General features: G+C 50.0%; 1 protein-coding gene across 5 annotated transcripts in view; it reads left to right on the plus strand.

Annotated features, from left to right (window-relative positions):
* Nucleotides 1-66: 66 nt before the first annotated feature.
* The window catches only part of ctc1 (CTS telomere maintenance complex component 1), a 119,881-nt gene continuing 95,360 nt past the window's right edge, over nucleotides 67-24,587 (plus strand). For 2 of the 5 annotated variants that reach the window (XM_038813639.1, XM_038813641.1), the window contains exons 1-2: nucleotides 75-333; nucleotides 2,723-2,913. In XM_038813639.1, the coding sequence (XP_038669567.1) occupies nucleotides 292-333; nucleotides 2,723-2,913 (233 nt within the window). In that variant the 5' untranslated portion in view covers nucleotides 75-291. Of the gene's footprint in view, nucleotides 334-2,722; nucleotides 2,914-24,587 lie in introns of all 5 variants that reach the window. The other 3 variants (XR_005462532.1, XM_038813642.1, XM_038813640.1) reach the window with 3 other exon arrangements.

Genomic DNA, 24,587 nt, shown 5'->3' on the forward strand with positions numbered 1-24,587 from the left:
ACGGAGGGAACCGGACGTCGACACGGATGGGCCGTGGGGGGAAGAACCGGAAGTTGCTTCTCACTGCACCCGAGGGTGGCAAGAACCGGAAGTTGCTTCTCACTGCGCCGACTTGAGCGACGAAGGCATGAAGTGACAGTTGGCTCTGCCGAACGTTGGTGCCGTTATCGGCGGGGGTTTAAAATTTAATTGGAGATTGAGGCCTTGACGGCTTACATTTGTGTGTTTTTAAAAGGGGTTTCGAATCGAATTGACCGTGGATGCCTCTTCCCCTAAGGCGCACTGAGTGTTATGGAGGAGTTTGTGTCAGGATTTGGGAAGCTGAGCATTGCTGTGAGTGACCTCCCTTTGTAATAACCGCCATTTTACCTCAATTTATTAATTAGTCCACCTTCTGAACATTGACAAAGTCATCCCGCCAGTCAGTCACTTTCTAGCCAACGGATTGACCACACGAGGCTCCCCAGGTTGAAATGAAATGAAAATCACCTATTGTCACCAGTAGGCTTCAATGAAGTTACTTTGAAAAGCCCCTAGTCACCACATTCCGGCGCCTGTTCAGGAAGGCCGGTACGGGAATTGAACCGTGCTGCTGGCCTGCCTTGGTCTGCTTTCAAAGCCAGCTATTTAGCCCACTGTGCTACACCAACCCCTGGTATCCATTGCCAGGGTCTGAATGAAAATAAAGGGTCAGCATTCAAATTTAGACCAAAAGAGAGGGTCAGCATTCAGGTTTTTCACCAAAAGAGAGGAGCAAGATTCAGATTTGGACACAAAGAGAGGGTCAGGATTCAGATATAGACCAAAAGAGAGGGTCAGGTTTCAACCAAAAGAGAGGGTCAGCATTCAGATTTACACCAAAAGAGAGAGTCAGCATTCAGATTTAGACCATAAGAGAGGGTCAGCATTCAGATTTAGACTAAAAGAGAGGGTCAACATTCAGATTTACACCAAAAGAGAGAGTCAGCATTCTGATTTACTCCCAACATTTAGACCAAAGGAGAGGTAGTGTGCTGGTAATGTTCTTGTTAGGCAGCGACTCTGGGGTCAGGACATGAGTTTGTCGCCCTCTCTTGTATCCATAATTTTTTTCATCTGGTCCATTTAGGTTTCTGGTCAATAACTCCTCAGAATTTTGATGGTGAGAGATTTGGCAATGATAATGCTGTTGGATGTCTAAGGGTCATGATTAGATTCTACTTAATGGATATTTGCTGCTGCAGAGGACATGTGTTTTCTGCATATGTTTAGCAGAATTCATAAAGGGGCTGGTTTAGCACAATGGGCTAAACAGCTGGCTTGTATTGACCAGCAGTGCAGGTTCAATTCCTGTACCGGCCTCCCCGAACAGGCACCGGAATGTGGCAAAATTCCAAGGGTGTAAGGTAACAGCAGGAGATCTACATGAATATTCAGGGTTACAGCAGTATTTTGAGTGTCTCCAACAGTTAACTTCAGACCCCAGTCATCAGGAATAGCAGTACCTATAATCGATTAAGAGGCAAACAAGTACAACACACCAAACGAAAGCCTGCTTTTCACAGTAACTTCATTGAAGGTTACTTGTGACAAAAATAATAATAATTATTATTAAACAACAGTGACACTAGTTATGTAAGGTTCTTGATTTGCTGTCTGTCGCCAGGCTCATTTATTTTGGGCACCCAGCTTTGGAGGATGGTTTCATGCTGAAAACATTCTGGAATAAGCAAAGAGACTTGAGCGTGAAGTGTGTGATAGGGTGCCAGAAAGAAGACCATAAGACATAGGAGCAGAATTAGGCCACTCGGTCCATCGAGTCTGCTCCGCCATTCAATCATGGCTGATATTTTTCTCATCCCCATTCTCCTGCCTTTTCCCCATAACCCCAGATCCCCTTATTAATCAAGAACCTATCTATCTCTGTCTCTGTGCAGCTCCTTCCTCCGGTGTTGTTGTCGACTCTGAAATTACCTGCTAAGAATTGAGCAGATGTCTTTCAATTTGTGACAATTGCAGTAAACACTGTTGCTCTCAAGGAAAAGATGGAGTTATTCTACCTTTAAGCCTGAGGAAGGAGCTGCGCTCCGAAAGCTAGTGATTCGACACAAACTTGTTGGACGTTAACCTGGTGTTGTAAGACTTCTTAGTGTGCCCACCCCAGTCCAATGCCGGCATCTCCACATCAAAAGGAAATGGGGTGGGCATTTGAAGGAAATTAACCAGCAGGGCTACAGGGATTGACCGCATTGTTCTGAGGAGAGCCGGCACCAATTCAATGGACAGAATGTCCCCTTGCACTGTAAATGCCTGTATGACATCTATAACTTTTATGTGGAGTTCAAATAGGAACGGAGTATGGGATTGTAGCCTCTGAAGTCATGTGTATGCTGTAGAATTTTGTTTACCATTGTTTTTGCTGCTTTGATGATATTAATAGCTTTATGTTGTAAAAAGTGTGTGAGAACAGAGTATGGTTGGATATCAGCAAATTGCTGCGGATGCTGAATCTGAAACGGAAGAGAAAATGCTGGAAAATCTCAGCAAGTGCTGCCAGACTTGCTGAGATTTACCAGCATTTTCTCTTCTATATGGTTGGATATCGTCTTTTTCATTAACTGTCCTAAATACAGGATATCTGTAGTTTGTCAGGATATCTCTAATTCTTTTTAGGTGTGCTTTAGAAAAACTTAACACATTGAAATACTGGCTGTGATATTCTTTCTTGCATTTCAATTTGCAGGATGTTCAGTGGCTACATAATTTGTACAGATTTACAGCAGAGAACATCCTTCCCGTTGTTGCCGATTCTGAAATTACCTGCAAAGAATTGAGCAGCTGTCTCTTTCAATGTCTGTGCAGAATTTGTCACAATTGCAGTAATCCCTGTTGCTCTGAAGGAAAAGATGGAGTTATTCTACCTTTAAGCTACAGGTACTGTCAACAAATCTACATTCTTTACATGGCTGTTTTAATAAAGGGGCCAACTGAACGTAATACCTATATTTCTCTTTCAGCTACTAATTGACTTGTGTATTTGTAGCAATTTTTCATTCCAGCATTTGTGTTTATTTTCTTTTTTTATCTAATATGTGTCGGATGATAGTCTAGTGGTAATGTCACTGGACTAGTAATCCAGAAGCCCATGCTAATGCTCTGGGGACGTGGGTTCAAATCCCACCATGGCAGCTGGTGGAATTTAAATTCAAATTCATAAAATCTGGGATAGCGTGATGTGAGCGTGGGCGCGGCTGCGTCTTCGCGAGCTCGCCTCTGCTCATCATTCAATCTTTGTTTTCATCCTTGTGCACTCACTTTGCTTTTTTAAAATATTTTTTTCAGTTTATGTGGCTTTTACTATGTACCGAGATTTGTTGGTCAATGTTTCAGCACATTTGAGTCTAGACAACATACTTTCATTCTGGTTGATTTGTGGCAGCTGGAGTGGGCCTGGTTTTTGGTGGCGCAGCTGCCTTTGAGAGATTTCCCACCCAGATGATACAGTGCACACTGACAAATGATGGGTGGTAGTGATGAAGGTGAGCCATCTGATTGTCTTGACTCTGCAGTGCAGGGTGTTCAAGCCCAATTTCAAGAGATGCAAGGCATCTTAATGGAGGCTGCACACGAGGAGGTTCTCGTAGTAGAGAGAGCACCGTCTATCATAAAAGCCCACCTCCGTATGATTGACCTGTTTCATGGCCTGTCGTTCATCTTGAGGAATTTCAGTGAGGACGAAGGGGAGTTGGATGAGGAGCACAGTTGTACCTGGTGTCTCCAGTGAGGTGGTGAAGATGTTCCCAACCGAGTTTGAGAACTGGCTGCCATGTTTCGGAAATCTCAAGCTGGAGGCTGGGCAGCTCAAATTCAATGGAGCATATTTAGTCCTGTCTCCGAGGCCTGGGGTTGGGTTGGCCTTCCAATCTCTGGTTGTGTGTGATCCTGTTCCTGTGTTGGTCGAGAGAGGTTGGGGTCGCCTAAGCCGGCTAGCATGTTGGAAGTAATGAGGTTTGTGTTCCGATTGTTCGAATCCTTCGGAGATCCTGAAGCGTGTTCTCCGTTTCAGATCCTGCTTTACCCTGGATGTCTACTTTCTTTGTGTGCCAATGGAGTATTCTTTATCCTGATGACTGCCTTCTTCCTCAGTTGTTATCCTTGACTTTACTCCCTGATAATCATGTTGTTGTCTGCTAATGTTGTCAATTTATTTGTTTTTAGGGAAGTAAATATCTCAGATATGAGGTTCTGCACCATTGGTTATTTTATCATGTTCAGCCGTATATTGGTTTCGGAATTTGTGCAGTTTCCTTATCCTAATATATTTTTGGGGGGAGGGTGAGCAGAGCTGGAGTGATGAAGCAGTGGAGGGTGTGGGTGGTAAGGTTAGATTTTTTCTCACTGTGTTTGAGGAAGATCCACCATAGTCAGTTATTTTCTTTACATTTTGGCTGCGTCTTTCTCTTCAGGTGCAGGCAGACTGTGTATTATCCTTTTGAGGACGGGTTTGTCGTTGACAATATTGAGTTCTTTACCCGTCAGTCTGGCCTCAATAAAACTTGAGATGGATTTGTAGGTATAGTATTATTTATTTTTAACCAACTTGCAAGGCTGACTCGCTCCACAGAGGTTCAGAACACACAGTCGGTCTTCTGAAGCCCCAGAACCGAGTGAAATCTGAGACAAAGAAATCTCTGCAAATATCATTCAAATGGCATCAAGTTTCACATACAAGAGTGCCATAGGTCATCCTATACACCTCCTGACCTGGCCATATATCCTGATTGGCTCACTTCCCATTCCTCAACCCTGGGCCTCTTGTTACCCAGAATCCTTTTCCCCATCCTCCACGTGATAATTCTAAATTTTCAGTCAGGAGGTAATCATCAGTCGAACACCAGATAACTTCAAAGAACCTTTTATTTACCGCAGGGCTGCTGCACAAGTGTAACTGAGTTACAACAAATGAAAAGCAATTTTTTCTTAGTTACAGTTGAATATATATTATTACAAAACCCCTCAAACCTTCCAATCATTAGTCATACAATTAGCTCATCAGAACCCCTCCTTCATATAATTATTTCTTCACATCATTAATCACACAGTTAGCTCACTAGTTGCATAGCATAGCAATTCTTTATCAAAGACCCGAGGAGTGACTCTTCCCCCGGCTGCGTTTCGTTCCCACCACAGATTCTCACAGACAGTCAAGATCGTGATAAGGACGTGCCAGGCCGAACACAGGAGCAATTCATTTCACAAGGCACGTATACAAACTTGACATTCCATTTTCCATCAAGCGCTGATTCTAACTTGAGCCAAACTCTCACACAAGGCTCCCTCCCCCCTTCCTGGCCATGCTTTCTGAATCCCTTTGTCTGTGAACTCACTACTATCAGACTGGCTCAGATCTACATTATTCTAACTAATAATCCTATTTTCATAGAATTTACAGTGCAGAAGGAGGCCATTCGGCTCATCGAGTCTGCATCGGCTCCTGGAAAGAGCACCCTACCCAAGGTCAACCCTACCTCCACCCTCCACTACCTCCACCCTATCCCCATAACCCAGTACCCCCACCCAACACTAAAGGCAATTTTGGACACCAAGGGCAATTTATCATGGCCAATCCACCTAACCTGCACATCTTTGGACTGTGGGAGGAAACCGGAGCACCTGGAGGAAAACCACGCACACACGGGGAGGTTGTGCAGACTCCGCACAGACAGTGACCCAGCGGGGAATCGAACCTGGGACTGTGGAGCTGTGAAGCGATTGTGCTATCCAAAATGCTACTGTGCTGCCCTGATCACATTTGTTTGTTCAATTCCTCATTCCCTCCTTTTATCATTTCATGATAACCTATCGGTCCAATCTATAGCTACAGCCCCTCATCTAAGAAGATTCGTCGCTGCATTTCCAATTCTTGTTGCAGCACCCCGTCATCCGCTGCACCCTCGTGGATCCTAACATCCAAGATTCTAGGGGCGTCTATCTGTTCCAGTGCACCCTGCATTTTACCCATCACTCATTTAAGGATGGCCAGGCCCACAAAGATGCAGCCGAGTGCCATTGCTAAATACATGAAAATATTTATCAACCAGTCCTTCCAACCTCCGAATCCCCAGTTACCCCAAGAGCCAGGGTCTTGCATACGTCCAGGTGATCCCGTATGCGATCCATAAATTTAGTGATGTTAGCGGTTAGGTCTTGAACTCCCATGATACACTTGCCCTGCACTATGGCGCATACCCCACCCTCACGGGCCAGAAGGTAGTCAAGAGCATACCAGTTCTGTATGGAAAACAACCGCAGCTGAGACAATTCCTTGGTTATTGCCCCGAGGGCTCCCAAGGTTTCGTTTCCCAGGATGGTAAGGCCACAAATAAAATAATTCCTATCGCTGACCGCCAAGGAACCCCCCCCCATACCTCCCAGTGTCAAGACGCTCAGAATTCCCCATCCGGCTGAGTGGCCTCGGTTGGGTGCTAGAACCCGAGGTTTTTTCCAGTTCTCGCAGAGACTGAGACTGCCCGGCGTGCCAACTGATTGTGCAGTATCCACGCAGAGGGGCAGGGGACTGTGGTAGGGACTAGAGTCCCAATAGCAATTTGGCGGGGAAATGGGGGTGACAAAACATTGGTCGCTGTGCCATTAAAAAAAATAGGATCCTTGCTCTGTGTACAGGCTAGCATCACAATCAGTATATCGGTTGAGCAGGGATCCCCCAGTAGCCCAGTTTATCCAGCTTTGGAACGCCCATTCAGGCCTCCTAGCAATGCGGAAAGCCCTAGTCCCAACAGTGATATGAGAGACATTCGCCCAGCCACAAAGGAGCTGGAGGCCAGCGTTCAATGGAATGCAGGTGGTGTTGTAACACACGCATTGGCCGGACGCCTGAGTGACGTGACACCTGTCTATAGGTGGGGAACAGACATGTTATATTCGTTTCCACCTCTACCAGGAAACAGCTGTACCCGTCACTGCTGAAACAATTCTCGTACGACCGGGAGTCTCTATTGGGAGTGAAGTGGCTAGGTATATACGCCCTCCACCGTTGAAGATTATCATACTGTGAGTGGGAATTATCCCGAGGGAGGGGAAGGCAAATAGCCGGTGGTGCTGAACCCGGATCGTAAGGAAGAGTGACTTGCTCGGGCGGTGGCTCGGAACGCTGACAATGAACCACCGTTTGGGGAGTGCCTCAAAGCGGTGAAACAGAAAATAACCTAGACACCGATACGGGGTTCGGGTAGCAGACAACCCGTCCCTGGCCATACAAGCGGTGGTAGATCTGGTAGAAGAGATTCATACTGCCCAGGTTTCCCTCATTCTGGGTCCTAAATGAATTAAGTATATCTCCTGATAACCTACGTTCTAGTTGTACTCCCCTTCTCACACGCTCCGTCCTCTCTCTAGTCCCCCTCTCATGAGAAAAGGGGAAAATCAATGTGGTCATTTTTCAGCTGCTCACATTGTGGGCCCATTTCCACTTTCCTTGTCCAACATCAGCCTAATTCTGATTTCGCAGCTGGCCGGTGACCATCTGGAGAAACCCCAGGTTTTCGGCACCAAATGGCAATACAGTAGTCCCCCGTTATACCGCGCTCCGCAATACCGCGATATACCGCGGGGGGGCTTATGAACCCCAACTGTCAGTTGTGTCAATTTCAGCGGCCGGCTCACTTTGATCCGGAGAGGGAAGCTGCTCTCTCACTGAAGCAATCAGCCGGCCGCTGAAATTGACACTGCCGGCTGCTCTCTCCCTCCAATCAGTACCCCAGCAGCCACAGCCTGAACCCCAGCAGCCACAGCCTGAACCCCAGCAGCCACAGCCTGAACCCCAGCAGCCACAGCACCCCAGCAGCCACAGCCTGAAGCCCAGCAGCCACGGCCTGTACTCCAGCAGCCACAGCACCCCAGCAGCCACAGCCTGAAGCCCAGCAGCCACGGCCTGTACCCCAGGAGCCACGGCCTGTACCCCAGGAGCCACAGCCTGTACCCCAGCAGCCACAGCCTGAACCCCAGCTACAGAGGGGAGGGGCGATGTGAGACCATGCTGGTCTTGCAGAGGCCCGTATGACCTCCTCCTGTGTTCTCTGCTCTCTCCCTCCAATCAGCTGGCAGTGTCAATTTCAGCGGCCGGCTCACTTTGATCCGGAGAGGGAAGCTGCTCTCTCACTGAAACAATCAGCCGGCCGCTGAAATTGACACTGCCGGCTGCTCTCTCCCTCCAATCAGAAACATTAAAACTTAAAAGTTGGATTGGAGGGAGAGAGCAGCCGGCAGTGTCAATTTCAGCGGCCGGCTGATTATTTCAGTGAGAGCAGCTTCCCTCTCCGGATCAAAGTGAGCCGGCCGCTGAAATTGACACTGTTTTAATTAGATCCACGATGGGGGTTTTAAATTTATTTAAAAATCTATGCTAGCGCTTCCCATTGTGAGTCTACGGGGGTCTGACCTCTCCCCCCGCCCCCCGTCGACTCTCAATGGGAAGCGCTAGCATAGATTTTTAAATAAATTTAAAACCCCCATCGTGGATATCCGCGGCTCGGTTGCAACGCGGGTGGCTGTCTTGGACCCCAACACCCGCGTTACAAAGGGGGACTACTGTATTGAGTTCTTTACCCGTCAGTCTGGCCTCAATAAAACTCGAGATGGATTTGTAGGTATAGTATTATTTATTTTTAACCAACTTGCAAGGCTGACTCGCTCCACAGAGGTTCAGAACACACAGGCGGTCTTCTGAAGCCCCAGAACCGAGTGAAATCGGAGACAAAGAAATCTCTGCAAATATCATTCAAATGGTATCAAGTTTCACATACAAGATTCCCATAGGTCATCCTATACACATCCTGACCTGGCCATATATCCTGATTGGCTCACTTCGCATTCCTCAACCCTGGGCCTCTTGTTACCCAGCATCCTTTTCCCCATCCTCCACGAGGCTCCCTCCCCCCTTCCTGGCCATGCTTTCTGAATCCCTTTGTCCTTTGTTTATGAACTCAATACTATCAGACTGGCTCATATCTACATTATTCTAACTAATAATCCTATTTTATATCACATTTGTTTGTTCAATTCCTCATACCAACAGTAGCAGTAACACGGTAGCATTGTGGATAGCATAATTGCTTCACAGCTCCAGGGTCCCAGGTTCGATTCCGGCTTGGGTCACTGTCTGTGTGGAATCTGCACATCCTCCCCGTGTGTGCGCGTGGGTTTCCTCCGGGTGCTCCGGTTTCCTCCCACAGTCCAAAGATGTGCAGGTTAGGTGTATTGGCCATGATAAATTGCCCTTAGTGTCCAAAATTGCCCTTAGTGTTAGGTGGGGTTACTGGGTTATGGTGATAGGGTGGAGGTGTTGACCTTGGGTCGGGTGCTCTTTCCAAGAGCAGGAGCTGACTCGATGGGCCGAATGGCTTCCTTCTGCACTGTAAATTCTATGTAAATCTATATCTATGTAAATCATCGTCTCCCCTTTAGGGAGAGGTCAGTTATTTCTCTTGATGTGGGGCCTTCCTCTTTGACTGTTGTAACTGCTGTCAGAGTTCCTCTGAGTGAGACCAGTCTGAATATCCTTCAGGTGGTGTGTCTAGTGGGGTGGTCCCTTCCAAAAGGCGTTCTTTTTTTTTCTTCTCTTCTCCTGTTGGGGCGTGGGATGTTGGTCCTGTTGTTGGTATGTGTATTGGATGGTGTACGGAGGAAGGAGAGGTACCATGTCCTGTACTGGATCTAACTGACTTAGCTTTGGAGGGGTGCATGGACTGGGGTGTCATGGGAGTCCATGGAGCCAGCTCTCTGATCTTTCGTTTTTCTTTGTTGCGGCGCTGGGCTAGGCCAGGCTCGGCATTGCAGTTAGTATCCTGTTGCTCCTTGGATAGGGGTACCTCCCTTGGGGGTGTCGTGGAGGGAGTCTGATGTGAGCAGGGACACATCTGGGGAGGTGAAGATTGGGGAAGGGTTCAAAGGCTGTGTCCAGTAATTATCCTTATTCCTTTTGTCTTGAGAGTTGGAGGGAGCCCACTTGGCGGTAGGTTGGCCGGTTCATGTTTGGTAGTAACATCTTAGGAAGGGTTTGTGGGTCTGAGGAGTTAATTCTGACAGTTCTTCTTTATTTCACTTTTCTTCTGACTTTGAGAGGATTTGAGGCCGTTGCTTCTACTTCTCTCTGTGCTGGTGCCTGTGAGGGCAGACTGGTGATGTTGGATGGTGAGCCTTGGTGTCATGGACACTCAAATATGGATCTAGGCTGGCTTTTGGGTGTCCTCATCCTTTCGCTTTTTTTTTGAGTGATTCTACTTTGGGGAGTGCGGTCCTATGGTTCCAAGGGGGTGCTGGTCTGCCCTGCCCAGTTTGAGGGTTGCTCTGACAGCCCTCCCACCTTGAAGTGGGTAACCCCCCCCCGAGTTTTACAATTGGGACAAGTTTATATTCCTTGTTTGGTGCAACAATATTCCTTGGTTCTTGGTGCAACAATGTCCTGTTGTCCTCTTGAGGGCGGTACTGGCGATGGTGACCTGGTGATCTGTTTTGTCCTTTGATCTAGGGCTGTATTAAGGTGGTTTGGTTGTGTCCAGTCCTCTCATTGCCTTTGTTTTTGTCATTTTGCCATCTGTTCTGGTCTGAACCTGGAGAAGAGTTTCATTTGCGTTGTAAGAGTTGGTTGATTTCCCCTCGGGTATTGTTTTCTTTTTCTGTTATTTTGTTTTGTAGCATTGGGTGAGATGTACATCTCTAATGTACATCTGTTTGGGTATTCTGTTTGGGTGCAGACAGGTCATTTATTTGTGGAAGGAACATTTGGCGGATTTTGTCCCTGATTCATCCGTCTTATTTGTTCTCAATTCTGTAATGACTATTTTGTGCTGTACCTGTTGTATATTGATGCCCATAGCTATCTTTCTGCTTTTGCTTGTTGAATGCAAATTTTTTGTAAAAGTGCCGGGGAGGGGGGGGGGGGGGGGGGGGGGGGGGGGGAACGAGTGCCGGTGAGGGGGTTGGGCGAGTGCCGGGGTGGAGGAGGTGGTGGTGCCACAGCGACGAAGACGCCTGATGAGGCCCCGTGTGTACCGGCCCCGCTCGTCGTACCAGGACCTCACGGACCGGGTATGCAGGACGAGACGCCGGTTGAGCCGAGAAACTGTCGCCCGGATCAGCCACCTGATGGCACACCTGGCCCCGGGGGAGGACACCCTCACCAAGGTTGCGGTGGCCCTGAACTTTTATGCCACGGGGTCATTCCAGGTGCCGAGTAGGGTCCTGTCCATCATCTCGCAGGCATCAGTGCACCGGTGCATCTGTGCAGTGACAAGACGTCCAATATGCCATTGCGGTCCACTACATCTAGTTCCCTGTTGACCGGGCCAGCCAGGATTCCCGGGCAGTGGGCTTCGCTGTGGCGGGTGGGATGCCCATGGTCCAGGGCGCGATTGATGGGATGCACGTCGCCGTGCGGCCACCTGCGGATAACAGGGCCGTGTTCACGAATAGGAAGGTGACGTATTCCATGAACATTCAGGTTGTCTGCGATCACTGCATGATGATCCTGCACGTCTGCGCCCGGTACCCGGGAAGTGTACATGACTCATTCGTATTGGCGCAATCTTTCATCCCACTCGGCTGAGGGGCTGGTGCTGGACGACAGGGATTACCCGTTGTGGTCGTGGCTGATGACGCCTATACGAAGGCCGCAGACTGGCGCGGAGATCGGCTAAAACGATGACCATGCAGCGACCAGGGGTGTGATAGAGAGGTGCTTTGGGCTGCTGAAGATACGTTTAAGGTGCCTGGACCACTCTGGAGGGGTCCCTCCAGTATCCGTTAGGGTCGGCCGCATCGTTGTGGTCTGCTGCGTCCTGCACAACATTGTCCAGCATAGGGGCAGTGTGCTGCAGGCAGAGGAAGGGGAAGTGGAGGAGCAGCAAGACGAGGCGCATACCTCCCCAGATGAGGAGGATGGGGGTAATGGTCAGGACAGATGGGCTGGACATGGTCGGGAGGCTGCTCACCGTTACCGGCTGGGCCAGCAGGCACCGGACAGGCTGATAACCGCCCGGCTCACTGACTAAGGGGGCGTGGGAATTGCCGAGTATGGGCACAGACTGCACACCACGGCACCAGCCAACCACCCTTACCCCGCCAACCCACCCACCACCAACCACTCTCACCCCACCACCAACCACCCTCACCCCACCCCCATGCATGCCACCCCTCCATTGCACATCCACCTGCGGCACAACGGGCCGGGCTCACAAGGTCGCTGGTGGAAGCGTGTCTATTGCAGGCCATGGAGCATGATAACACGCTCTGCGAAGAGCTCTGGGCTCTACATAGTTGGACAATGCCTGACCCATGGCCACAGTACCACCCTCCACTCGGACCATCCCTGCATGCGACCATGACACCGCAGTGTACGGTCCTGCCGTCTGTCCGGGGGGATGGCATGGGCGACTGGGGGGGTGCACACTCACCTGAGGCCGCCGTTCTATCACCCCTCACACACACTGGCGCTCACCTCACACCACACTCCCGCACGCATCGGGCAGAGTACAAAGGCAGCTTCTGTAGGTGTGAAAGTGATTTTAATAACAAACAGTTCATACACGTGCCCTAGCCCCATAACTAATCTGTGCCCTGCACCCATGCCAATTTATCAGTGTCTAATTGTTTGGCCTTACGGGCCCTTTGAGTATGTCTAGGTGGTTCCCCAGACGGTACAGCAGTGGACTCCTGTGATTCCTGCCCTGTGACTCGGGATCCCTTTGGCGGCCGTTTCCTGGGGCCTAGATGGGCCAGGCTGCGGCTCGGGCGACTGGGATGGCGATCTGCCAGCCTGTCCTGTGCCCGTTGCCCATCAGGTGCACCTGGGACGGAAGGGGTGGGGGAGTCCGAGGTGTCGCGGTGTTCCAGGACCTCTCCAACATGGGGACCCAGAACGGGCCTCAGCACCTCCTCTTTCCTCGGGGTGTCCAATGTTGCACGTTTTACTTGAGTGTAATTCGCGTTTATTGGAGTGTATTAACACGCCTCCGTTTAAAGGCCGTGTGCTTAACACTGCTAGGCTCTGTGTGTGTATTTTCAGCTCGGGAGTCGTCAGGTTCAAAGTAATAAAACGATACACCGATTAGTAAGTTCCAAACGATTAGTATTTATTATTACAAATATAATAAATACGCATGCACACGCTAAGGGACTAAGCTACAACTAAACTAAGCGATCAGAATACTTAACTAAACAGGAACAGGCAAGGTCAGGGAGCGAGGCCTTCGTTTCGATCTTGGTCTGTAACCTTCAGAGAGTGTGCTGGTCGCTGGGGGTCTAGTGGGGCTGGTTTGCGTAGCGAGCGTCGTATTGTCACTTACGGTTCGGCGGCTGGGGCTCAACGGCTGGAGTCAGGATACAAGTTGAAGTTCTGGGTCGAAGTCAAAGCCGGAGCACGAAAACAACAGACAGGACCATGTGTGGGGGTCTATCTTTACAGGGCCCCAATGTCCGTGCCTTTTTTGGGGCTGGCTTTCACCTTCAGGTATCGATTGGATCAGATCCTAATCGATATCTTTTGAATTCCCCCAATGTGAGGGTCTCTCCTCGATGGAGGGGGCGGTCTCTATGGTGGATACTTCTGGTGCCGCTCTGTCTGGACATGCACTTAAAGTATCTATTCAAACCCAAATGTTGCCATTGTGTGTGCCCAGATCTGGATTGCCTCATTAATATGCAAAGCGTTTTGCTATTAACACCTTTGGTTTGAGATCTTCCACCTGGCCAGAAACTAGTTTTGCTGCTTGCAAAATGCTAATCAGTCTTTGCAGACTGCTTGTCTTGGCTAAACTGCTTTTTCCCTGCAGTCTTAGCAATTCTCCATTTTGTTAGCCCAGTGTCCATCTTAGGTGGCTACATTCCCTCCTTGTGATCCTCACAATCAAAAATATTGTGAAGGATCACCTATGCACGTTGCTTCGAGTGCTTCTGGGTGCCTTCTTTGTGTTCCCTGACCTCGGCAAGCTCCTGAGCGTCTACTCTGTCCTTGACTATGGGAAGAAAAAAATTTTACCTGACATCTCTACCTGGCGCTATGTCAAAGGGGACATGCATTACCAAAAACCGGGAACCTCTACCTATCACAACTATCCTTATCTTACTTTAAACATTTCATTACAGACTAAACCTCATCCATTCATACCACATCACATAACATTTCCTGACTCGGCAGTCGAGTTCAGGACAATATAATACATGGGTATATTTTATTTTATTCACACAGTGCTTTATTCATTGAGGGGCAAAGGGGATTGATGAAACCGAAAAATAGGGGATCGAACTCCATAGACGGTTGAGGGGCAGGAACGGGAGGCTCTCCTCTTCCACTTCCTCAACCTGAGGGTCTGTACGAGTATGCAGAGGATTGCAATCACTAGCAGTGATTCAATCACATATGACATGGAGTACCATGTCATAATTTTGTGCACCAGGTCTGAACCTCACTGATCAGAGCTGAGCACGGGGGAGTTGCTGTGAGTGAAACATTTACGGCGAGGGTTGTGGGGGAAACGTGTCTTGCTTCCACATAAACAAATACAACATTTAAGAGCAATAAGTAGGCTTCCATCATCTTCTCTTCGTTCTTTTTCTCTTCCTCCTGTATGGCTGATCCTTGCTGTGAACCCTTTTTCGTCCTTCGAAAGCTATGGGATCAAGCACAGTATCTGTCAATACAGTTTAATATCCGTACTTGTTAGTGTATCTGTCTTTCAATTCCAATTGACCCATTAAAATGACTGGCCAAGTCACACCCTGTGACTCCCCTCATTTTTTTTTTTCAAAAGCGAATTTAATGAACACAATACACCTAACAACTCTCCTCCTGCGAGCCGTCTCGCAGGCTTTGCTCATTTACCATCCGAATGTTCCTGGATGTAAATAGCATGTGGGATGGCGGCCTAAGGGCTGCCTAACGAAAAATGAAAACAAATTTGAAAGAAAAGGTCGAATGGGTTGCGTATGGGCCGCTACGGGTACGATTTGAATGGGATCCCCGGGTAGGGCGTGCTGTGCCATACCCGAGCTTGGCTGACCAAAGTGGGTTCTCAGACAGGGCGGGTCCTCAGTGCCGTTTGTCCACTGCCTGAGTAACCTGGAGTAAACGGGCAAGAATGTGTTTACCGTGGATTTGCAGCCTCTATTCGCCGAATAGAGGGGCACCTAAAAACAAGGGAGGAGCCAAGATGCTCCTTTTGAAAAATGAGCTGGGCTTCAGATATTGTAGACGATAAGGTGAGCTGCTCACCATAGAAAGTTCTCAGAGGTATCTGCGGACAAACTAAAGTGCGTGCGAGGTGGTCACAATCTTTTCGGCTGAAAAGATCTGCAATCAAACCCTTAACATATTAACAAACAAACATAAACTGACAAACAAAACATACGTGCAGGTTCCATCAGAAAGGACATCGCTTCCCTCAAGCGGTTCCTATTTTACATCATCTGGACACCTCACTTTTCCTCTGTCTCTGTGAACAGGGTCACAAAGGGGTTGCCGTATCGGGATTCAGACACCGTGTCGTCCTGCTCTCCCGGATCCCACACCCTTGTGTGGATCAGGCATGAAATCTTTGAATTATGTGACCGGGGGTCACTTTCGTCGTTGCGGACAAGTCGGTACGAATTGTCCCTGTGCCAGAGTGTTGGGTCCAAAAGTGAATGGGGATTGTCGGGGTCGTCGGGGTCGGGTGGTGGGTCTGGGTTTTTAATGTAAGTGACTTCCATGGGGTCACTGGAGTCGGGGTCATAGTTGCTGCAGTGTGGGCTGTAGTGTGGTGTGCTGTGGCTGTCCTCAGAGTCAGTGTCTGTATCGCTGTCTCTGCTGCGGCAGCTTGTGGGCGTTCCGGGGCGTGGTCTGTCGTGGTCAGTGGGCGGAGTCGTGGGCGAGTCCGATGAAGAACTGGTCTGTGAGGGGGATGGTGGAAACGTGTCTCTAGTGGGTGGGGTGAGGTGTTCTGCTGCGTCTAGCAGGACATGGTGTGCATGGTTGGCCTGTGTTCCATATGCCTTTAACTGGTTGATATGGAACCACGCGGTCTTACCATTAGGATATTTTATCCTATAAACTGAGGGGCTAATTTTATCCGAAATTGAATATGGGCTGGAATATTTTGGTGCCAAAAAACTGCTGGGGTTATATACAGATAGCATCACCTGTTGCCCAACCTGGAATTCTGTGGGGTGTACGGTCTTGTTAAAGCATGCTGTGCGTTGTCTACGGCGTTTCCCTAGCTGAACTGCGGCTGCGATCTGTGCAGACCTCACAGTCTCAACCAGGTCTTTAACTGTCTGTTCGTGTGTGAGGGCCGTCACTTCGGGGCGAGTCATGTCCAGTCCTAAAAGGAATTCTGTACCTTTCATAGGGCGTCCGGTCATGAGTGTGTGTGGTGTGTATCCTGTGGAAGTTGAAACCGTATTTCTGATGAACATGAGTGCAAATGGGAGCACTGAATCCCATGTGGAGTTGTTGTCTTGTACCATTTTTCTAAGTGTGGATTTTAGGGTCCGATTCATGCGCTCTACAATCCCGCTGGACTGTGGGTGATACGCAATATGAAAGTTTTGTTTTATGCCAAATATTGTCAGGACGTTCTTCATGACCCGTCCTGTGAAGTGAGATCCCTGGTCCGAATCAATGCTTCGGGGTAAACCCCATCTCGTGAAGATGTGGTGGGTCAGGATCTTTGCAGCTGTCTTAGCTGTATTCGTTCTAGAGGGGAATGCCTCTACCCATTTGGTAAAGTTATCGATTACCACCAGAACGTATTTATAGCCATTCCTACAAGGGGGCAATGGTCCTATAAAGTCGATCTGGAGGTTTGTCCAGGGGCCATTAACTGGTCGAGTATGCCGAAGTTGTGCCTTTTTAGAATACCTCTCCGGGTTATTCTGGGCGCAAATAAGGCAATTCTCGATGTAGTGACTTACATCTGTCCTTAGGTTAGGCCACCAACAGAGCTGCCTGAGGTGCCTCGTGGTTGCGTCGATCCCTTGATGCCCGTGTCCATCATGGAACAAAGCAGTCATTTCATTCCTGTCCTGCTGCGGGACCACATAAAGCTGATCCTTTATGATCACACCCTCATGTGTGGTCAGTGCGTGTCTGAACTTGTCGTACTGGGGCACAAAGTTGCCTTTGAAAATCTCCCTGAGATCCTCATCCTGCTTCTGTGCTTCAGCTAAATCCCTGATATCTGTTTGTGAGACTTGAACTGCGCTCACAGGGGCGCTAGCTGGTGCGCTAGCTGGGGGTGTCCACAAGTGTCCTCGCCTGGAACCTGCCTTAGCCAGTGCGTCGGCTTTTACATTCCCAGGGGGGGATGACCTATGGTGGCTTCTCACTTTGATAATGCCGAAGGTCCTGTCCTTCGCTTTCTCTAAAATGTGTTGGAGTAAAGGGGCTGATGGAAGGGGTTTCCAATCTGCGGAGACAAAGCCTCGTGTCCTCCACAGGGGCAGAAAATCTGTCAAACTATTACAGACATATAGACTGTCCGAATATATGTCCGCTGGGCTGGGGAAAGAATCGGGGTGGTCCACTATGTATGCTATGGCCGCGAGCTCTGCTGCCTGCGCGCCTAAGTGTCCTGGTAATTTTAATGCTATCTCTTCGAGAGCGCGCCCCTGCGCGTCCTCGACATAGATGCCGCATCCTGTGATACGCTCACCTTCTAAAACCGTGGATGAACCGTCTACGTATATCTGTAGTGGTCCACACGTGTCTGTGTGTTGGGGGCTTTGTCTGGGGTTCCCTATCTTCCTGGGGGGTGTCTTCGCTATAAAGGGTCCTGTGTTATGTAAGGGGGCTACAATTTCGCATTCATGGGGCTGTCCTGGGTATTGAAGGTTGTCGGCTAAAAATGTGTGTGCGCGGGTCCGTTTTACTGTAATGTCCCGTCCTTGTAAAAGTAGTGTCCACCTAGCTGCCCTAATCTGGCTAACTGAACCGTCCTTCAGTCGACCGTCCAGGAGTAACTGTGTGGGGGTGTGCTCGGTCAAAATGGTGATGGGGTTGAGTCCGGTAATGTAAGAAAAGTATTGTACTGCCCAGAAAACTGCAAGGAGGTGCCTCTCGCAGGCTGAAAATCCTTGTTCCACTGGGTCTAACAGTCGGGAGGCATAAGCCACTGGTCTTAGCTGCTCGTGCCGTTCCTGAAGTAACACGGCCGAGAGGGTCAGATCTGTGCTCGCTACCTCTATTGCATAGGGGGAAAGTTGGTCTGGGACTTGTAGCGCGGGTGCTGCGCTAAGGGCTTTCTTTAACTCTTCCACAGCCTCTGTATGCTGCGGAAGCCATTCCCAGGGGGCTCCTTTCTTAAGGAGGTCTGAGAGTGGGGCGGCTTTTGTCGCGAATCCGTCGATGTGGTTCCGACAATAACCAACCAGTCCTAAGAACGACCGGAGGGCTGAAACATTCTGGGGAAGGGGCAATTTGACAATCGAATCAATTCTTTTGAATTCGATCTCGCGTTTGCCGTGTGTGATGACTGTTCCCAAATACATCACTTTATTTTCCAAAATCTGGGCCTTTCTTGGGTTAACTTTACAGCCAATTGAGGTTAAAAGTTCCAGGAGTTCGGCCAGAAGCGTAATGTGCTCTGCCTTTGTGCCTGTCTGCAGTAGTAGGTCGTCCACATACTGTACCAGACATTCGGGGCGGGAAAATTTTTCTAAACCATTCGCCAGCTGTCGGTGGAAAATGGAGGGGGAATTGTGGAATCCTTGTGGAAGGCATGTCCACGTATACTGTTGTGATTTGAAAGTGAAGGCAAATTTGTACTGGCACGCTTTTGCCAATGGTATTGACCAGAAGCCATTGCTAATGTCCAATACCGTGAAATATTTGGAGTTGAGTTCCTGCTTGAGCATAGTCTCGGGACTTGTTGCTACCGTGGGGGCTACTGCGGGGGTTACTTTGTTGAGTTCCCGATAATCAATGGTCAGACGCCATGATCCGTCGGGCTTTCTCACTGGCCAAATAGGGGCATTATTGGTCGAGGCTACTGTTCTAAGCACACCTTGCTCCAATAAGCTACCTATCACTTTCTCTATTTCTCCCTCTGCTTCTAGGGGAAATCTGTACTGTTTCTGTGGTCTGGGGTCAGGTCCGGTAACGTGAATTTGTCCGGTCATTCTGCCACAGTCGTGCCGGTGACTGGCAAATGCTGTCCTATGTTTGTTTAATACTGCCTTAACTTGTCTGTCCGTGTTTAGTGTAGTCAAGTCAAATGAGTAGTCTCCTACTGCGCTAATCCTATTAGCGTAGTCTCCTACTGTGAGGGTAGCGGGTGCTCTGTCCGATCTTGCCATTCGCCAGACACACTAGTTCACTGGGTCGAACGACAGGCTATGTGCATTCATAGAATCTATCCCTAGGATGTGTTCTGCTGTCCGGGGAAGATTTACTAATACTACTGGGTGTTTGGTGGAAATGTTCCCTAGCTGGATTGCTACGGGTGCTGTAATGTGTCCCTGCTGCGAGTGTCCTGTGAAACCGCTAAGTGTGATGGTGGAGGTGGTCGGCCACGTGTCTGCCTGTGCCGTGGTGGTGGAGTTAATTGTGGTGCGGGACCCTCCTGTGTCCCAAAGTAACTCTATGGGCTTCCCTCTTAACTTTGCCGTGACTACCGGTCTTCCGGATTGATCCCAAAGAGTGTCACAGACCCAAGTGGGGGAGCCCGAACACCGTCAGTCCGTTCCGTCCACATTGGTCTGTCCTGACTGGATCCCTATACTATGGATCGGTTTTGTTTTATTCCTGTTCAGAGTGCCTGTCTGCTGGCCTCTCTGCGATCTTTGGGGTGCCTGACATTCCTTAGCCCAATGTCCTAACTGGCCACAGTTGTAGCATTCCTGCGACTTCTGTGGAGGGCTGCTCTTTCCTTCATTTACCCACGCGGGGTTTTGGTGCGCTCTCACTGCCTGTATGTCTGCTGCAGCCTGAGCTTCTTCTGGGGATTTCACTTTGCCTCTGCCCTGAACTGATTGCTCCCAAGCGCGGGACAATCTTTTCAGGACCCACTTCTCATTATGGGCCTCCTCTGAGGGGTCATAGCTGTTGCAAGCGCTCTGTCCTGCTTCTGTTGCATGAGAAATTATGGTGCGCGTCCATTTAACCATGTTTTCACGGTTCAAATGGGCTCTATTTAAATCGCCAAAAACTGCATTAAAATGGATCCACAGCCTTCCTGCGAATGCTGTGGGATGCTTGGTTTTCTTCTGTCGGCACTTATTAAGTCCTTCTACGGGGTCACCTCGATTATACCCTATGGCATCTAAAATGGAGGTGTGCATTTCCTCTAGGGTGCCTCCGCCAACGTTCTGTGGGTCGGGGAGGGCTGCTACAACCGATGGGTCTAAACTCAGAACTGTGAGTTTAACCTGCTCTCTTTCGTCCAGGCCGTACATGGTTCCTGTTGCTTTACCTTTGCGAAAAACTGGTGGGGGTCTGCGGTGGGGAGAAACGGAGTGATCTTTTCACACGCGTCCCTTAGTTGGGTTACAGTTAAGGGGGTGGTGTAAGTAATATCGGGTGCGCCTTCTGTGGTCGCTTTCCGTTGGGTGGTGACTGGATTCATTGGTACGGTAATTATCTGATCTGTGGGGGGTTGGGGTGCTTGTCTTTTCTGCTGCGCTGCTGGCGCACATGTTCCCTGAACATAACGCTGCGCTGTCTCACTTAACTCTTTCCAGTCTGGGGCATTCTCCTCATCTAACTGCGTTCCAAAGGTGCCTTGAAACCCATTTTGTACTGAAAGCAGCGATTGCAGCTCCGCAATCTGCTTCCTGCATTTCGCATGATCTACAGTACTCTGTCTTTGTTCTGTGGTGGCAGCATGGAGTGCTCTCAAAGCTGCTTTAAGGTCAGAGCATTGCCTCTGCAAAGCCTCTACCTGCTTCTCTGATTCTTCTCTTATCAGGACGGCACGTTGCACGTCCTGATAGGCCTTTTCGTACTGGGTCTGGGAACTGCTGAGATGGGATGGACAAGACTGATGTGCCCTCTTGGCATCATCTACCTCTCTACCTTTCTCTGCCAACTTCCCTCTAAGATCCATATTTTCCTTTTCGATGTCCCTGACATCCACTTTACTCATTCGATTTCTCTCCTCTAACTCTGCCCGGAGCGTCTGAACGACCTCCTCTGTGCCTCGCAATTGTGCCAAACAGGACACAATTGCCATCGGCTTACGTGCTTTACTCATATTTTTCTTGTGAATTTGAGAGAGGTTCTCCCACCAAGTATGTCCTATATTTCCGGGACCTGTCTCCTCATTCAAACAAAACTCTTTCCAAAGGGGCCATCCCTTTCCTTGCAGATACTTGCGGAGTTCCAGCTCCCACACGGGACACTGACCTACTCGGCTACTGCTGGTCGCTGCGACCACAAACCGTTCTGGGTTCATGAGGCGTTCCATTGCCTGCAGGGCCATTTTTCTGACTCACTTTAAATTTGGAACAGGGGGTGTTGAGGTTATGTCTCACGAAACGGGTAAGGCTTACTCTATGTTCCGTTCACAAAACTACCGAAAGTTTGTCGCAACAAAAATGCTTTCAGGTTTTCCTTACAACCCTGTTAGTACGCATGCACTAAACACACTTCCGAATTACGTTTATTCCTTTGAACACTTTGAATACTTGTGATTTCTTTCCTTTTTCTTTGCCAGATTTCTAATTCAAATTTCAGGGTCCTCGACGGAGTGGGGGTACCACTTACAACCGTGTCCCACCAGAGTCGCCACTAAATGTTGCACGTTTTACTTGAGTGTAATTCGCGTTTATTGGAGTGTATTAACACGCCTCCATTTAAAGGCCGTGTGCTTAACACTGCTAGGCTCTGTGTGTGTATTTTCAGCTCGGGAGTCGCCAGGTGTCGTATAACACCTCACAAATATTCCAAGGTCAGGTTCAAAGTAATAAAACGATACACCGATTAGTAAGTTCCAAACGATTAGTATTTATTATTACAAATATAATAAATACGCATGCACACGCTAAGGGACTAAGCTACAACTAAACTAAGCGATCAGAATACTTAACTAAACAGGAACAGGCAGGGTCAGGGAGCGAGGCCTTCGTTTCGATCTTGGTCTGTAACCTTCAGAGAGTGTGCTGGTTGCTGGGGGTCTAGTGGGGCTGGTTCGCGTAGCGAGCGTCGTATTGTCACTTACGGTTCGGCGGCTGGGGCTCAACGGCTGGAGTCAGGATACAGGTCGAAGTTCTGGGTCGAAGTCAAAGCCGGAGCACGAAAACAACAGACAGGACCATGTGTGGGGGTCTATCTTTACAGGGCCCCAATGTCCGTGCCTTTTTTGGGGCGGGCTTTCACCTTCAGGTATCGATTGGACCAGATCCTAATCGATATCTTTTGAATTCCCCCAATGTGAGGGTCTCTCCTCGATGGAGGGGGCGGTCTCTATGGTGGATACTTCTGGTGCCGCTCTGTCTGGACATGCACTTAAAGTATCTATTCAAACCCAAATGTTGCCATTGTGTGTGCCCAGATCTGGATTGCCTCATTAATATGCAAAGCGTTTTGCTATTAACACCTTTGGTTTGAGATCTTCAACCTGGCCAGAAACTAGTTTTGCTGCTTGCAAAATGCTAATCAGTCTTTGCAGACTGCTTGTCTTGGCTAAACTGCTTTTTCCCTGCAGTCTTAGCAATTCTCCATTTTGTTAGCCCAGTGTCCATCTTAGGTGGCTACACCAATGGCCCCGGGCCTCTACATGCGTTGGGGATGCAAACGGACTGGAGGCCCGCACTGGTATCAACAAGGGTCTGCAAGTTTGCAGCCATGGAGCTCAAACTCAAAAAAAGCTCAAACGTGTCTGGGCGATGCCGGCCAGCACCTGGGCAATGGCGGCGATGCCCTCAGTGATAGTCTGCTGAGACTGGGCCACGGCCTGCAGAGACTGGGCCACGGCCTGCAGAGACTGGACCACGGCCTGCAGAGACTGGGCCATGGCGTTGAGCGCCTCTGCGATCTGCTGCTGGCTCTGGCTCATGGCTTCCTGTGAGAGGGCAGCCATGTCCTGGGCCATAGTTGCGGCCTGCACGGAAAGGCCCAGGCCTTGCATACTGTTCCCATTTCTGACACAGTCACCCCCATTGCCTCCACCGCAGATGCCATCCTTGCGGTTTGGGCCTGGGTGGCACGTATGACCGGCACCACTTCTTGCTCCTGCACGCGGGTGGACTCCTCCGACTTCGTCTGCAGCTGCCGAAAGCCGGCTGTCATTCCCTTCGATCGTCCCTTGGTCCGTGACTGCATCGGGTCTATGGGTGGGTGTGGTAACTCCAGGAACCTGGGACCTGTCTGGGCGGCAGATGGTTACTCGCGCCGGGATGCCCTCCGACCGCCCGGCCCCTCGGCTGCTCCTGCCTCCACCTGCTGTACCGGTACGTCTGTGTTATGTGCACCAGTTAGTGTACCAGATGCCTCATCGCTAAAGTGCCCAACTGAGGTGAGTGTCTCTGCGATGGTGGAAGGTATAGGAGATAGCAGTGGCGTAGTGTCATGCTCCTCATCTGACCCAAAGTCCATGGTCCCCTAGAGTGGTGGTTCTTGTCCACCCGTCCCCTGTGCGTCAGTGCCGTGTGCGTCAGTGCCGTGTGCGTCAGTGCCGTGTGCGTCAGTGCCCTGGCTAGGGGTGTCCTGGGTAGGGGTGTCTTGGGTAGGCATCCGACGGGGGCCTGTTCCTGTGGCTGCCCCCCTCGTCGCTGGGTCTGGCCCGCTGGCGTCGCCTTATTTGCACGGGATGGGCGCGTCGTCTCCCTGGTGCTCCGGGTCTGTCCCTGGCTCGTTGCCACCCTGGATTGTCCTGGGGGCATCGTATGCCTGATGGGCCGGGTCTGTCCCTGGCTCGTTGCCACCCTGGGTTGTCCTGGGGACGTGGTATGCCTGATGGGCCGAGTCTGTCCCTGGCTCGTTGCCACCCTGGATTGTCCTGGGGACGTGGTATGCCTGATGGGCCGGGTCTGTCCCTGGCTCGTGGCCGCCCTGGATTGTCCTGGGGGCGGTTGGCATGGACGGGTGCGTTGATGTTTGGTCCTGCAATACACAATACAGCATGCATGGTGAGACACGCAGACGGGAATCGGGGAGGAAGGGGGATATGGGGCAAGGGGGGTATGGGGTACGGGGGATATGGGGTAGGGGTTATATGGGGCAGGCCATGGGGGATGTCACTTGGTGGTGCGCCCCTGATCTCTGCATCCGCAACCTCCCGGTCCTCGGGTCCGCCGGCAAGTTCCAGGGCCCTCTCTTCATGAACGGTGAGTGGTCACAATTTAGGTGGACCCCCTCCGGTCCTCTCGCGCTCCCTGTTGTGTGCGCGCTTCTCCTGTGACAGGCGGGTGGGTGGCAGGGATAAAGGGCAACAGTGTTAGGCAGAGATATACTTGCGGATCAGCGGTTGTGTGTATGTTGGCAGAGGTTCACAGGGCATCCTGCCACTGCAGCCTGCAGCTGTGCCGCACATCGGAGGTGGGGGGAGGGGTACTCACCCTGGCTGCCCTGACAAGGTCATTGACCTTGTGGCACTGGGTGCCTGTCCTTGCTGTTACCG

The sequence above is a fragment of the Scyliorhinus canicula genome, chromosome 12 (genome assembly GCF_902713615.1).
Source record: "Scyliorhinus canicula chromosome 12, sScyCan1.1, whole genome shotgun sequence".
In the NCBI taxonomy this organism is placed as follows: Eukaryota; Metazoa; Chordata; class Chondrichthyes; order Carcharhiniformes; family Scyliorhinidae; genus Scyliorhinus; species Scyliorhinus canicula.